The sequence below is a fragment of the Esox lucius genome, chromosome 15, assembly GCF_011004845.1.
Source record: "Esox lucius isolate fEsoLuc1 chromosome 15, fEsoLuc1.pri, whole genome shotgun sequence".
NCBI classification, from domain to species: Eukaryota; Metazoa; Chordata; class Actinopteri; order Esociformes; family Esocidae; genus Esox; species Esox lucius.
This window is the reverse complement of record NC_047583.1, coordinates 21,048,339-21,065,738: the sequence shown is the minus strand read 5'-3', so window position 1 is coordinate 21,065,738 and position 17,400 is coordinate 21,048,339. Positions and strand designations below refer to the sequence as shown.

At 41.7% G+C, this 17,400-nt stretch overlaps 1 protein-coding gene across 2 annotated transcripts in view; it reads right to left on the bottom strand.

The window, feature by feature from the left end:
* Nucleotides 1-975: 975 nt before the first annotated feature.
* Nucleotides 976-17,400, bottom strand: part of rps6ka5 (ribosomal protein S6 kinase, polypeptide 5) — a 37,871-nt gene continuing 21,446 nt past the window's right edge. For both annotated transcript variants that reach the window (XM_010898622.4, XM_020054324.2), the window contains 5 exons: nt 17,047-17,217; nt 16,625-16,816; nt 12,252-12,411; nt 7,456-7,622; nt 976-6,793 (listed from right to left, as the gene is read on the bottom strand). In XM_010898622.4, coding sequence (XP_010896924.2) covers nt 6,473-6,793; nt 7,456-7,622; nt 12,252-12,411; nt 16,625-16,816; nt 17,047-17,217 — 1,011 coding nt within the window. In that variant the 3' untranslated portion in view covers nt 976-6,472. The remainder of the gene's footprint in view (nt 6,794-7,455; nt 7,623-12,251; nt 12,412-16,624; nt 16,817-17,046; nt 17,218-17,400) is intronic.

Below are 17,400 nucleotides of genomic sequence, written 5' to 3'. Positions count from 1 at the left end.
ATCCCACAATCCTGCCCCAAGGACCCCTCAGGCCCTATCCTCTCCCACAATCCTGCCCCAAGGACACCTCAGGCCCTATCCTCTCCCACAATCCTGCCACAAGGACACCTCAGTCGCTATCCTTTCCCACAGTCCTGCCTAAGGACAGTGCAGAGTCCCTGCCCTCAGCCAGTCCACTCCACTATCTGTCTGCATCTCAAAATTACAACTTAATGTATGAAAATATCAATATACTGGAGGAAACAACATCATTTTTTAAAAAGAATTCCTGACCAAATAATTCAGGTTGAAACTGTATTTAGAAAAGTGAGACTGTATTCAGGACATGGTCATTTCAACATATCACACCTGCTACTTTGGGTGACAAATTCTGCAATGTTCCACCAGTAATACTCCTATTGGCCATGACCAGACCGGTCTCCTGTCCACTATTTTAAATCTACCAATTGCCACACAAACATTTAAACATATTTTTTAAAGTTATTTACATAAAATAGTTTAGTAAGTACTTCAAAATACTTATATACACTCATAATAAACATAATTCAAAATATATACTTGAATCAAATTTGGAAGATTTGGGATTAAAAAAAGAAAACAATAACCATTTAAACAAGTATTTGTTTAGAGCTGTGTATTTGAAAGGAGTGTAAAATATAAATTAAGCATGTATTTGAACCTAGGTCTGGCACTAAGATGTGAATGACTGACGCAGCCATAACAACTCACACAGTGGAGAATACCACTGAAAGCCACAACGGACAGGGCACTGCAGTTCCTAAACGGAGCTGTGGCAGGAAATTGCAGTATATAACTTGCTTTGCTTTCACCCACTGAGTATGTGCATGCATCAGTACTGAAGTAAAGGATGAAGGCATCTATTCCTTACATTATCTAATAAAACATTTTACAATTATAAGTTTAATTATAGAAGTCACCTTTAGCTGTACATGAGCATAAAATCCTCCCAACAAGACTTTGTGAACTTACAAACTTTATTTAACGTGACAAACAAATATCAGCATTATATTTTTTTCTCTATAAATGATTCCAAAACCTTAAAGCCCTTAACTTTTTTTTTTTTTTTTTACACAGATAGTAAAACAAACCACCTGACAAGCTAAATCTGCAAACACAAACAACCAATACCAGCAGGGTTTATTTCCAAAACTGAACAGTCCCCTTTCCACTGTTCCTCTGATAAAATGGGAGTTGATTCAACTCATTTCCACCCAAAACCATCCAATACAAGGCTCATAAACAAAGACATTCGCCTTATTTCCCATACAAACACACACAATACATTAAAAAGAACATCATGAAATTAATATTTTGAAACACTGCTTTAAAAAAAGAAATACATTTCTTATGAATACTCAATGTAATTTCCCATCGGTAAATATCCCAATTCACGACAACCCACTGCATTATAGGTGCAGTTGACTGATACATACAGTACCAGTCAAAAGTTTGGACACATCTACTCATACAAGGGTATTTTTTTAGTTTGACTATTTTCCACATCGTAGAATAACATTGAAGACATCAAAATTATGGAAGGGAATCATGTAGATACCAAAAAGTATTTAATAGTTCAAAATACATTTCATATTGTAGATAATTCAAAGTAGCCGCCCTTGATGACCGCTTTGCACACTCTTGGCATTCTCTTAACCCGCCTCGAGAGGTAGTAACCTGGAAGGCATTTTAATAAACAGTTGTGCATTGTTAAAGGTTAATTTGCGGAATTTAAAATGTTTCAATTGTAGGTGTCCAAACTTTAGAGTGGTACTGTATATATTTAAATATACCGTTTAGAATCATATGGCTTAGCGTACTTACAGTATTTACAGCATTAGGACACAAACCCCCAGAAAATACAACTGTAATTTTGGTTCATTATTTATTGTTTTGCACATAACACCTAACTACTATGATTCCATCTTAAATAACCTTAAATTTCTAGCCCAGCTAGACACCCTGCCCTCCCCCATAACAGTATGGTAAAGAAATAACATATTCCATAAATGTTTTCAAAAATCATTTTTTCTAAGGTTAAATGTTCAATATATAGTAGCTAATAATGTTGCACAGTGAGTGGCAAATGAGCTACAGAGAAGAGGGTTAGGTTCAGGGCTGTCAACATAGAATTAAATAGGATCTCTATGAATGGCTGTCCTTCAGCACGGGTTCAGCGGAGCCAGGAGCTGGTCAACACTGCCCTCTTTTGGCTGCCCTTGGAAATATTAATCAAACCACAGCGCCTCTGATGAGAAACAATGTCCATTAATGATCTTTCCATTTTACATAAATTATATTTTTTATTTACTTTAAAATAAAAATACAAAAATGAATTGCCTTTTCATTTCATACACAAAAATAAATAAAAAATAAATACATTTATTCCATAAAGTTATTCAAAGCAATGAGCATGATTCCTTATTTATGAAGTATAAAAACAAAAAGGTCCCTTGTCCTTGACATTAGAATTAGACAAATAACTAAGAAACTGCCATTCAAACAAAAACACAAACTACACATCTCAGTAAAACCAAGTATTTTCCAAGTAAGGATGCATTCACAATGAATCACTTAACAGGAGAAAAATCGGATTGGACAGACAGGAAAAAATAGCTCACATTCCAATCATAATGTTACATGGAAACATACAGAGATCGGTTTCTCATGGCAAAAAGACAGTTATGTGATTTAGTTCATAAATTAATGCCTTATCTCAGAGATGATCATGGGGTTGTTTACACTCACCACACCATGCACATCAAAGGACCAAAAACATGGTGTTCACACTGACACACCATGCACATCAAAGGACCAAAAACATGGTGTTCACACTGACACACCATGCATATCAATGGACCAAAAACACAGTTTTCACAGTGACCACACCATACACATCAATGGACCAAACATGTTGTTCAAAGTGACCACACCATGCATGTCAATGGACCAAACACATGTTGTTCACAGTGACCACACCATGCATGTCAATGGACCAAACACATGTTGTTCACAGTGACCACACCATGCATGTCAATGGACCAAACACATGGTTTTCACAGTGACGGCTAGGCTACATGTGTCGTTGTAGTAACTAAAAGATTAAGCAGTAATGTCATTCTTTAGATGTATGGTTAGACCCATTCCAAATTGAGGGAAACGACCTACCGTGAACCTCAAGCTACAACAGGGTTTCCTAACCCCCTCCAACAGCTCTTTATTCCACAGATACATCGCTAATATAATTTGCATAGAAGGAACGAACACATCTGCTCATTTACAGTGGTTCTTCTGCATTTTTTGGATGGTTGCCTAAAGAGGCCGCTCAACAAGCGTCTCAGTGAACCTATTTCCACTCTTTAGTCGGTGGGCGCTGTGTAGTCGAGATACTTTCATTCACACATCAACATGATAGTAGTCACGGATACATCCAAGTAAATGCCAAAAGAAAATGTTTAACAAACAGCAAAGCAGCAACCACTCTCATTTGTTTCATTTATTTGACGTGATTAAATAAGCAGAAGTTGGCTAGCAAGGGACAAGGGTCTCATCGTCAGTCTTCACAGAACCTACAAATAGTCTTTTTACATATCAGTGATGCAAAAAGATGACTGAGCCTGTGGCAGCATGACAAGAGAAAAGCGGTTTCAGGTTTACTTTGAGATTTGTCCCAAAATTGTTATCCACCCAAAAAGGGCTGGTCAGCAAATAGGGCTGGTCAGCTCTATTTATAAGCTAAGAATTAACGTGGCACACCTAATTCAATTACTCAACTAAATGTCAAGCACTTGACTAATTGATTAAGGTATGCCAGTTTAGGGTTACATTAAAAAAAGTAAAACATCTGTGGGCCAGAGGAGAGGGTCAGGAAATCCCTGGTCTACTCAGAGATCTGTTGAACCTCTATCAAAAAAAACAACAAAGAATAATCACAAGGGCAAAAAAAAGATTAATCAAAAGTGCAAAGGTTGATATTAAAGCTGATTTGCATGTTAAAAACTTGGATATTTAGGCGTTTCGAAGAGTGGTACGGTACTATTCACAAAGACAAGTTCCAGAAAACCACACCCCAGAAAATGTGTGGGATGCATCTCCACAATCAGTAAAATTGGATGTGGAGGGAGAAAGGAGAACAGAGCCCATGGACCAATGGCTCATTAGCACTCAGGTCTGACCATGCATAGGACACCTGGCTACAGGTTACCGGAACCAGCCAAGCGAGGTTGGTTTGGATTAAAACAGCCTTCTACAACTGAGGATGCACATTGCAGCTCAACGAGCGGCACAAAAACGTTCTTTAAAACGAGTCTGACCTAAAACAACAGGAAAGAGCGATGCAGAGTTGAGCGTTTTCTTTCTGGAACAGAGCACATATACTGTACATCACACTAGACTCCCAGCTCCCAGCGGGGACTTCAATATAGAACACATCCCTTCTTCCCCTCCTCCTCTCCCTCGCTTCCTGTCCCCTGCACCCTCCTCTGCGGCTGTGTTCTGACTCCTCATCTCCTCCCCTTTGCCCCTCCCTCCCCATCTTCTCCATTCCTCCTCTCCCTGCCCCCCTCCTCCTGTCATCCCCTGCTTCCTCTCTGGGGCGGTGTTCTAGTCTATAAATAGACCCAAACAAAAGACTCGGGCTTCACTGAGGCAGGAGACGAGCAGCGAGGGGGGAATCAGTCAGGCGCAGAAGAGCTTTGTACTGTTTAGCTTCAAGGGTTCAGCCTTTGCAGTCCATGGAAGTGAGAAGTGAAAAAGTAATGTTGTTGGCGGTTGGTGTGTTTGTCTGTAGACAGTGTTCCCTGTTAACATATCAAGCTAAAGGCTCTGACCTTTTTTAGAGTGGACAGCATGAAATTAATGATAGAGCGATAATATCATGCATAGTTTCAGCTTGAACAGGGTTCATATGAAGCCCTCTACTGAAAAAGTTAACCGAACACTCCCACTGCTGTGTAGTCTAAAAAACAAACGCCCCACATCTGGACACTGAGACATTAACTATCACTAGTCACGTCGACAAACTTGTTTGCATACTTGAACAGAAAGAAAACAACTCCCAAAGATCTCACAGTAACTACAAGTGTTCGTTCCCAAGTTCATAAAAAGCTTTGTATCTAAATATGGAACGCTTTCAGGCGGAAGCAGAGGAGGAAAATCAAGTAGAGAAGGGCTCTCAGCAAACCGACAGGACCAGAGGTCCACAGAGTGGGAGTGCTGAAACCTGGAACCAAACACCATCACAGACGCTGACGTGCAGAGAGAACGACAGCGACAAACAGCACGAAAGATAATAAGAGATTAACCCACGTTTTGGGAGGGAAGAAAAAACAACACCACCAGACCACTGTTCGCAGTAGTCTGTCGCATACACAAGGGAGCGAGGCTTATGTAGAAAATACAGAGGTTTTTTGGCACAATAACACCTTAGCCTCATTGAAGAAACATTGACGTATATAAGGATCTCTAACCTCCAATCAAATCGACCTACTGTTTTCTAGCTACTGCCTGAAGAATGGTGTGAGTGCTATGGGGGGGACGCACACAGAATAGCTGGGGAACCACGGTGGCCCTGGGGTGAAACATGCATCTTCAATGATCTGATGACAATTTCATTATACGGTTGAAGGCACACCATTCAGAGCCCACACGTGTTGGATGAAAACCCAATACACAAAAGCTCACTGACGCCAGCAGGTCAACAGGCAGCTGAATTAGAATCTTGTTGAGAAAATAAAGCAGTAATGAATGTCTACTGTTTCCTGTGACAATACATCAACCTGCAATCGAAATGTTCCCAACAGTTCTAGATCAAGGGCTCCACAGGTCCTAGGACTAAGCATCGCTAAAACTTCTGAACGCTCAATAAGTTAACAGGAAATAAAGACAAATCCAATCATTTCAGTCTGCGTTATTGTCGTATGTAAATACTGCAAAATGTGCTCTTCTTTGAACCTTTTATAAGCTGCAGTACTTGTGCAAATGCAATGCACCACCGTGTAAACAAACACACACAAGAGGGATTATCACTTACCTCACAGACAGACAGACAGACAGACATGGGGAAACAAAGAACCAATGCTGTAGGAGGGTCTCTCCACTGTCCAGCCCCTCGATTTGTAGGGCAGCCCTTTTCACGTGTGTGTGTGTGTCTATTGCTAGTGACGATCGAGAGGTGGGTCCTTCTGCTGCATGCTTGGTTTGAAGTGCGTGCGCTTGTTTGTCCATGCATTTGACTGATAGGGGGATTGACTGCGAGCTGCCATGGGAGGAGGAGAGGGAGAGAGAGGGTCTGTCCATCTATCGGTCTGACAGGACTCGCACCCCGTCCCCCTTCCTCTCTCCCTCTCTCTCCCTCAGTGCATGTTTGAGATCGACCGCACAGAAAAACTGATCTACAAATCAACGTGGAGCAAGTCTTGCTCTGACCCACGGCCTATAATACGCCGGCCGCCTGTCACTCTGAGAAGCTGAAAGCTGGAAGCTGAGGAGGCTCCGGAGCTCGCTCGCTGTCTGAGCCCAGGGCCAGCGGGGTGGGGGCAGGGCTGGAGGAGGGCTGCAGTGGAGGGTGGACGTCTAACCCTGTCTGCTCCTGGAGGCAGGAGGACTGGACGTCCTGGTGGGACTGGGAAGAGGAGGAAGAGGAGTGGCTGCTCTCCCCTGAGCTGCTCCTGGTCTCTGTGCTGGTGCTCGTCTTCTTCATCTTCCTCCTCTTGGCCAGCGGGGCCTTGTCCACAGTCTGCAGACGGAAACCCTCCCTCTTACACTTGTTGAATGCCTGGAAGTGCAGAGTACGAGACCACATCAAAACAATAAAAGAAAAACCTTTCACAAAAAATGTGGAACCTTTTCACATAAAAAAATAAATACAATTAAGAGAGTAATTCCAGAATTTGGTAATGAAGAGCTTTACGTTCCTCTGGGTTAGATGAACTTGTGGACATCATGTAAAAGTATCTTAGGGAGTTTTTCCTAGCCACTGAAATTCAACACTACTGTTGTTTGCTCCTTGGGGTTTAAGGCCGGGTGTCTCTGTAAAGCACTTTGTGACAACTGCTGTTGTAAAAAGCGCTTTATAAATAAATTTTGATTTTTTTGATGTTTTAAGGTACCTTCCACCAATTCATTGCCAACTATTTCTTTATGCTTCAAGTCCTTGTCCTAAGCTAATAACTTCTTCGCAAACTATGTCAAACTTCTTTCATACTGGACACAGATGCACAATATAAAATCGACAAGTAGGACTATATATGTCTACAAAGTGCCTCACTGCAAAAGAAACAATGCCTTTAATAATGTATTTCTACCTGCTCACAATCCTTTCTTTGAAGAACAGAATAGGAGATATTGCCCCGGACTCCTTTCACCCAAACCCTCTCTAGACTCCTACCATGCCCGTACCTTTGGCCGTCCTGTCATGACTGAATATTGAATGCTCACATTGAATGTAGCCTTGACATAGGTGTGTACAGACACAGTGGTGGAAGAACCCAGGATGTCAGGTGTCATCAGCGGGTTGGAAGAAAGCTGGCTGTCATCTTGGAGCCAGGCGTTGTACCTCAGACCACACATCTTGATCCGCTTGTCAGGGTCCACGGTCAGAAGCTCTGTAGGAACCCCACCAGGACAATGACAAAGATTAGGCTAATACTGTTACATTTCAACACAGAAGGTCTGATTAGACCAGACCAACCCTGTTCCTGGAGACCCTCCCACCACATTTACGTTTTAACACTAACCCTGTACCTAGAGACCCTCCCACCTCTACGTGTTAACACCAACCCTGTTCCTGGAGAACCTCCCACTTCTACGTTTTAACACCAACCCTAAAATATGAATAACACTGATGTTACACAAACAAATCACACACAACAAAAGGGAGAAAAAAGCAAATCCAAAATGTGGCACAACGTTAAGCAGCCTTTTCCTGAGAACAGAGCTGTACTAGAGGACACTGCTCAGTTACAAAAAAAGACTTACGCAAATACTTTTTTAAAGATTGCAACAAACTATTTTTAGATACAATCCGTCTCTGCAGACCTGTGGATCTTGTTGTGGAGGTGGTTAGACAAAGATAGCTACAGACCTACCCATGTGTTTTCATCTGCCTAATAATGGCTAAACCTGATGGACATAGTCAGAAAAGGACTTGTCACTGTAATAATATTTGTACGCGTGCCATTGCTTTCTACAAACAATATGATACACAAGGGTATTTTAGAAGCATTACATCTATACAGTAGCTAATACTGGACACTCATTCATTCTTTATTGCGCAGTCTTCTTAACTCCAGACTCAATTTAATGCCAAAATGTTTACAGTGGGGAGAACAAGTATTTGATACACTGCCAATTTTGCAGGTTTTCCTATTTACAAAGCATGTAGAGGTCTGTCATTTTTATCATAGGTACACTTCAACGGTGAGAGACAAAAATCCAGAAAATCACATTGTATGATTTTTAAATAATTAATTAGCATTTTATTGCATGACATAAGTATTTGATCACCTACCAACCAGTAAGAATTCTGGCTCTCACAGACCTGTTAGTTTTTCTTTAAGAAGCCCTCCCGTTCTCCACTCATTACCTGTATTAACTGCACCTGTTTGAACTTGTTACCTGTATAAAAGACACCTGTCCACACATTCAAGAAAACAGACTCCAACCTCTCCACAATGGACAAGACCAGAGAGCTGTGTAAGGACATCAGGGATAAAATTGTAGACCTGCACAAGGCTGGGATGGGCTACAGGACAACATGCAAGCAGCTTGGTGAGAAGGCAACAAATCTCACCTTGTGGGGCATCAATGATCATGAGGAAGGTGAGGGATCAGCCCAGAACTACACGGCAGGACCTGGTCAAAGACCTGAAGACCACAGTCTCAATGAAAACCATTAGTAACACACTACGCCGTCACAGATTAAAATCCTGCAGCGCACACAAGGTCCCCCTGCTCAAGCCAGCACATGTCCAGGCCCGTCTGGAGTTTGCCAATGACCATCTGGATGATCCAGAGGAGGAATAGGAGAAGGTCATGTGGACTGATGAGACAAAAATTAAACTAAACTCCACTCACCGTGTTTGGAGGAAGAAGAAAGATAAGTACAACACCAAGAACACCATCCCAAACGTGAAGCATGGAGGTGGAAACATCATTCTTTGGGGATGCTTTTCAGCAAAGGGGACAGGACGACTGCACCGTATTGAGGGGAGGATGGATGGGGCCAGGTATCGTAAGATATTGGCCAACAACCTCCTTCCCTCAGTAAGAGCATTGAAGATGGGTCGTGGCTGGGTCTTCCAGCATGACAACGACCCGAAACACACAGCCAGGGAAACTAAGGAGTGAGAAGCATCTCAAGGTCCTGGGGTGGCCTAGCCAGTCTCCAGACCTGAACCCAATAGAAAACCTTTGGAGGGAGCTGAAAGTCCGTATTGCCCAGCGACAGCCCGAAACCTGAAGGATCTGGAGAAGGTCTGTATGGAAGAGTGGGCCAAAATTCCTCCTGCAGTGTGTGCAAACCTGGTCAAGAACTACAAGAAATGTACGATCTCTGTAATTGCAAACAAAGGTTTCTGTACCAAATATTAAGTTCTGCTTTTCTGATGTAACAAATACTTATGTCATGCAATAAAATGCTAATTAATTACTTAAAAATCATACAATGTGATTTTCTGGATTTTTGTTTTAGATTCCGTGACTCACAGTTGAAGAGTACAGACTTCTACAGTGGGGTAAAAAAGTATTTAGTCAGCCACCAATTGTGCAAGTTCTCCCACTCAAAAAGATGAGGCCTGTAATTTTCATCATAGGTATATTTCAACTATGAGAGACAAAATGAGGTGAAAAAATTCAAAAAATCACATTGTAGGATTTTTTATGAATTTATTGGTAAATTATGATGGAAAATAAGTATTTGGTCAATAACAAAAGTTAATCTCAATACTTTGTTATATACCCTTTGTTGGCAATGACAGAGGTCTAACGTTTTCACAAGGTTTTCACACACTGTTGCTGGTATTTTGGCCCATTCCTCCATGCAGATCTCCTCTAGAGCAGTGATGTTTTGGGGCTGTCGCTGGGCAACACGGACTTTCAACTCCCTCCAAAGATTTTCTATGGGGTTGAGATCTGGTGACTGGCTAGGCAACTCCAGAACCTTGTAATGCTTCTTATGAAGCCACTCCTTCGTTGCCCAGGCAGTGTGTTTGGGATCATTGTCATGCTGAAAGACCCAGCCACGTTTAATCTTCAATGCCCTTGCTGATGGAAGGAAGTTTTCACTCAAAATCTCACGATACATAGCCCCATTCATTCTTTCCTTTACATGGATCAGTCATCCTGGTCCCTTTGCAGAAAAACAGCCCCAAAGCATGATGTTTCCACCCCCATGCTTCACAGTAGGTATGGTGTTCTTTGGATGCAACTCAGCATTCTTTCTCCTCCAAACACGACGAGTTGAGTTTTTACCAAAGTTATATTTTGGTTTTATCTGACCATATGACATTCTCCCAATCCTCTTCTGGACCATCCAAATGCTCTCTAGCAAACCTCAGACAGGCATGTACTGGCTTAAGCAGGGGGACACGTCTGGCACTGCAGGATTTGAGTCCCTGGTGGGGTAGTGTGTTACTGATGGTAGCCTTTGTTACTTTGGTCCCAGCTCTCTGCAGGTCATTCACTAGGTCCCCCCTCTGTGGTTCTAGGATTTTTACTGACCGTTCTTGTCATCATTTTGACCCCACGGGGTGAGATCTTGCGTGGAGCCCCGGATCGAGGGAGATTATCAGTGGTCTTGTATGTCTTCCATTTTCTTATAATTGCTCCCACAGTTGATTTCTACACACCAAGCTGCTTACCTATTGCAGATTCAGTCTTCCCAGCCTGGTGCAGGTCTACAATTTTGGTTTCTGGTGTCCTTTGACAGTTCTTTGGTCTTGGTCATAGTGGAGTTTGGAGCGTGACTGTTTGAGGTTATGGACAGGTGTCTTTTATACTGATAACAAGTTCAAACAGGTGCCATTAATACAGGTAACGAGCGGAGGACAGAGGAGCCTCTTAAAGAAGTTGTTACCAGTCTGTGAGAGCCAGAAATCTTGCTTGTTTGTAGGTGACCAAATACTTAGAGGAATTTACCAATAAATTCATTAAAAATCCTACAATGTGATTTTCTGGATTTTGTTTTCTCATTTTGTCTCTCATAGTTGAAGTGTACCTATGATGAAAATTACAGGCCTCTCATCTTTTTAAGTGGGAGAACTTGCACAATTGGTGGCTGACTAAATACTTTTTTGCCCCACTGTATATGCTTTGTAAGTGTGAAAACCTGCAAAATCGGCAGTGTATCAAATACTTGTTCTCCCCACTGTATATTTATTTTTGTAATGCTGTTTGTGGCGTGGATCAAAATTACAGTTAAAGTCTATCACGTAATGTTTTGGCCACTAACATTTCCACTACAATCTCAGTTTTTCGTTGTCTCCCTGAGCCACACATCTAACTTTTCTGCTCCTTTGACTCGCTTCGCTCTCTCTCTTTCTTTCTGTCCTTAATTTTCTTTCGCTACTCTGACTCGTTTCGCTGTCTCTATCTCACTCCCACGCTGTCGAAGTATGCTCCATAGGGTATGTAGTGGACCCATGCGCTGACACTTGCATGTGACAGGACAACTGACCAATGAAACATGACCATTATATAGTGTTTTCAAGGGGGCTCTAAATCCAACACAACTAAAAGTGTGATGGGTCACAGCCAACAGACGGATCTCTCAACAAAAACAGAATATCACATTCTGCGTCATTTTCGATGTGATATTGTGATAACGGTATTGTAACAATAGATTAGTATTTAAAAAAATATATACACATTTTCCAAGTTTGAAATATAGGTTCATGAAAATATTTTGCCGGCCTGAAATATTTAACTTATCTTAAATAATTTGTAGGATTCTGAAATATTAACTTTGTTAAATTAACTTTGCAAGATTTATCTGGTCTCTAAAATATGTAGGTCCATAAAAAAGTTCTTTCATTGAAATATTGAACTTTATTGAAATATTGAAATGCTTTCTAATGCGTTTGAACTATTCAGCAGGTCTTTGCTGAGTCACCTCTTTTTACCAAACTTCCCAGCATTGTATTTTGACGCTGATTTGGGCTACAACACCAACTGAGAACCCGAGGTTATCATAAAAAATAACCAACAGGTGCACATCCATCATATCCCCTGCTTACCTTGTATAAGGTCCTTGGCCTGCTGTGAAACACTCCGCCAGGCCTCTCCTTCAAAGGAGAAGTCCCCCTGTTTGATCTTCTTCATGATCTCCTCTGCGCTAGTGTGGGTTAAACTCTTCCCCTGGCACTGAAATGGCACTTGGCCCGACAGCATGGTGTACTGCAATATAAAAAAACAATTTTTTTATTTCATTAAACGAGTACCGATGCCAAAGTCTTATGCCACTCTGAAAGATTACAATTACAAATATTTATCAGAGCACTAGTGTTTGTTCAAAAAAATACTAAAACACAAAGAACTGTCATTACAATAAAAAGTCACAAAAACGTATTGCTTTATTAAAGTCAGTCATTTTTGTGGAATGCAAATTGAAGTAATTTGCTTTGGTAGACCATTGTGTCATTTTCATTTAACCTTTAAAAAAAAAAAGTTGTTTCCAAAATTAATTATATTAATCGCTTCATAAGACTTTGGCTCATAAGCCACTGGTCGCCACTTCATGCTTTGTCTTTTGTTTACTCCAATCTCTTCTTCTAGTTGTCTTTCCACAATAATTGTTTCTTAGCTGTAACATACCCTTAAAGGCCATTTCTACTTAGACTTCTTTTTCCCATCAAAGTACATACTTGATTGCCAGATGTTAAGCATGCACTTTATTGGATATCCTTCTGTCCCTCAACTAATTGACCTTGAAGTACTGTCAATCAGATAGACATTTTTGGGTCTTAATTTTACTTTAAACTTTATTTTCAACTTGCTCTGTTTCTTCAAATTTCTTCTTGCTTTCTCACAAAATATCAATTACCTTTTGGACAAAACAAAAACAATGTCGTTTTGTTTATTGTTTATTTTTTAGGTATTGTAGTCTCATATTGTGTTTTTTAAGAGCAAATAAACCCTTACTGTCCAGATAAATAGCTTTAAACAAGCTCCCTAAGACTTTTGCAAAGTCCTGTATATATTGATATTGTGTGTACGTGTTGTCCATGGATGTCAACAGATTAACTTTAAACCGGGCCTGAGCTCATTAAGTCATTGACTGGATGTATTCTCACCTGTTCTAAGCCTGATTAAGCGTCTGGCCTGGTTTCTAACTCCTTAATAGATGTTTTGCCAGTACATTTCTGTGGTGTGTCGTCTCTCCTTGGCTTGCCATGCTTCCAGGGCATACTGCTGTACAGAGCCTGGCCTGTCAGGAAGCATCACGTCACAGCTCAGTAAAAGCCACAGTAAGCTACTTTACTCAACCCCCAGGGGGCGACCCACACAAAGAGAGACAGAGAGAGAAAAAACAAAAGGAGACAGACAGCGAGTAAGAGACTGAAAGACAGAGACACAGCGAGAGAGACAGAAAGACAGAGCGACAGACAAAGCGACAGTGAGAAAGAGATTGAAGGACAGACAGACAGTGCTGAGGCTGCACCGCTTGAGAGGCCAAGCAGAGTAATTAGCTCCCTCTCCTAAATTCCACTCAGTCTTATGCTATTCCTCATCTGGCTCTCTCCATTCATCCATCCATCCCTCCTCTCTTTCTCCCTCCCTCTTGCTCTCTACCTCTCTTCTAAATTCTTATTCTCTTCAGAGGGCCATTGAATTAGACTGACATTTCCGCTGGCGGGAAGCAATGTCTGTGTCTCACATGGCCACAGAACAACCTTAAAGCTACAGTTTGTCATTACATTTTTTTACAAGCCAAGGCTGAGGTCTGCGGAAATGTAAGCTTGTTTTAAAGCAGAAAAATCCAAGAGATGGTTAAACTCCTCTTGAATGCTATATATTTCTAAAATGTATTGTTGTTTGATGAGCAGGAAAAAGCAGGGTATCCTGTAGAATTCATTTCGCAATGCCAAAATGTTAGTAAGATGTTAGCCACAACAAGTGTCACAACTTATTGCCATTAGTGCTCTGCATATCCTTTTTATAAGGGACAGTCACTTTCCTTAACAGGCGAAGCACGACTAGATTTCTTTCACAGAATTATTATCTGATTACTTTAGCCCACTATTCAGCTTATCAACATCAAACTAAAGCTCAAATATCAGAAGTGTCTTGCTTGTGGGTTTAATTAGGTTTCAGACCAGCCCAAAAAACATGCATAAATTACCATGGTTATAAATGACAGCCACATGGCCGTGTGTATTGGCCAATCAAGCTATAATACCACCTTTAAAGTCTTCATTTGAAATTCAGAAGAAATTCAACTGAATGTTTAGAAAAACAACAAAGACTGTAACTGGGGTTTCCTCCTACGCAAATCCCAGTAGTAACAGGAAGAAGTCATATGAGGATTAAAACTAGGGACTCACTTCGCAAAGCCCAGTAATATTTGGAAGATAGACACTGGGGACTCCTGAACTGTTTAAACGAGAAAGACCAAACATAACTTGTTTTACCCTTGGAGCTATCCTAACGTATTCTTCTTCAACTTGTATTGAGTATTACTACATTATTCACCGGAATTAGCAGAATTAGAGTTATTTAACTTCTAACGGTATCTATTAAATCTTTCAAGCTAGAGAACAAACCAAATTTGTTTCACATGTCTCGGTTACCGAAATGTAAAATTAAACATTTATCAAGTATGGCTATCCAAATTACTGTCATTTGCATAATTAATATTAATTAACCCTAAAACTGTATCCCTTGAACTGTCTAAACTAGAGTGACAAAACCATCATTGTTTCACATGGTTTGGTCAGGCCAACTTCAAAACCGAAAACCTTTTTAATGTAAACAAGCTAGCAAGCACACCACAGTAACTTCTGTAAATGTTTAGATTTTTTCTAGCCTTTTAGTAATCAGAGAAAGACAGGTGATGGAGACAAACAGGTGAAGGGCGAAGATGGGTATTGAACCCTGGTCTTTGGCGAGGAGCTGCATATGTGGACGGAGCCGCGCTAATTGTTGCTTTTCTCAACACGTTCTGCCTGGCCATAACCTGTCCTTAGTAAACCTATCAAAGAAACCCATTAAATTACAGTGGATTTACTCCAAACCAAAGGCCTATCTGCGATATGGCAGGAATAAAATCAGTTATCTGCATATTATTGTAGCAGTAGAAGAAAACACTACAAAACCTTTAGTTCAGGTTTTGTACGCCACTGCACTTCCTTTCCTCACACACATCCTCTCACACAAACACACAGAGAAACACACACACACCAACTCGCTCCCAAAACGTAAGGCCGCAAACTATTTAAGAAACAACAGAAAAACAGATAAAAAAAAATTTGAAATACAGTTTAGAATTGTAATGACTGGGCATTCTGTATAAATGCGAAGTTTATTGAGAATCATTTGATGCCTTCGGCATGCTCAGTAACTTATCCATTTGTCTGTTCCTCCCGTGCCATTGATACGAAGAGCCTACCGCACCATCTGAGCCTGAACAGTCATTTCAGCTGGCTATGTAGCATGAGTAAATCTAATTTCCTAACCAACCTAAAAACAGCCAAGTAATACGTATTTCAAAAGGCACATGGTTGATCTAATTAAATCCAATCCACAGTAAATCTGTGATGAAGTCGTTTGGGTGTGGGGCGGTCTCATTACTTTTGGGAACAGACACTGTGCTCCGTTTGTCCTCCACGGCACTCAGCCAAACCAACGCCACAGTCATGTGCTCATGGTTCCATCAGGTGAATTGAAAAGATAGGCAATCTTGTTCAGCAGCCTGTTCTCTCCTGTCATGTCTCTGCAAATTGAGCCTGGACTGGGGTCTGGGGATGAGATTAGGGTACGCGCAGCTGGCTGGTGGGCCACAGGTGTCACACGTGATGTATGCTAAGTGGACAATGCACTCACTGACATGAATCTGTTTTTATATGTTCCTTTATACATCTATAGAGGCGCGCACACACACACACACACATGCATGCATGCACGCACAATATATAGAAAAATCACCTAATGAAATGACCATTAAAAAGAATGGCAGCTCTCTGCAGACATATACCGTGGCTGCAGTGCTTGCAGGTCTTTATCTGGGTGTGATTATCTGAATGTGTCAGGAGGACCACAGAATCAGAACAGCACGTCAATTACACATGGCCACACCGAGACAGGCCCTCACCTCAGAACACACAACCACAGCAAGGTGACAACATGACATTAGTTGCACATGTCAACAGCCTAGTCACACAGAATTTTGACACGTCAAAATAAAACTGCAGGGACTTTTGCAGAGGTCATAAGTGACCCTATTGGTATAGACGCTATGGTGGGATTTACAAGTTGGGCAGCATTCTCTATTCCGAGGGACCAATGTTGAAAAGCCTTCCATGATTCGCCAACGTCCATCTCGTAACACAATGGACCTAAGGGAAGCCGTGGTATTTGAGGATCCCAAGGGTACCTCGATGCCCCCACTCACCAGGATAACCCCAAGGCTCCATAGGTCACAGGACTCGTCGTAGCCGTCATATTTGAGGATCTCCGGCGCGGCGTAGGCCAGGGTGAAACACGGCGTCTTCAGCAGCTGGTTGTCTGGGGGCTTCAGCCGGGCAAAACCAAAGTCTATGATCTTAATCTCGGAGTTCTCACTCTCGTCTGTGAAAAGCAGGTTCTGAAAGGGGGTGAGAAGGAAAGGGGAATCTGCTGTTGATAACAGCACCTACATGACCAGTGGTAATTGAATGACAGGGAGGAGGAGCCTAATGACGGAAGGGAGGAGCCTAATACTGGGTGGGAGGGGCCTAATAATGGGAGTTAAGGGCCTAGTAATGGGAGGGAGAGCGTCAGTTTCAGCTGTGTTTGTTCTAGTTTCTTCCTACTACGAGACAGTTGGAGGGGTACCTCTGGCTTGAGGTCCCTGTGCACCACTCCGACATCGTGCATGTGGCTGACAGCAGATACCAGTCTCCTCATGATGCGGCTGGCCTCAGTCTCACTGAAGTGCTGCTTCCTCCGAATCCTCTCCAGCAGCTCCCCGCCGCCAAGCAGCTCCAGCACCAGGTAGGTATGCAGCTGGAGCGGAGAAACGCAATACACACACACACACCGTTATGGATAAGGTTTCCAGAGAGCCTTACTGATGTGTTTACCACATGTATGCACCGCTTGTGTGTGATGCAGCGCTGCAACTAACACCTACTCTGATAATGAATGTTGATGTTGATTGAACAATCAGAAAATAAGGATCAAGGGCAA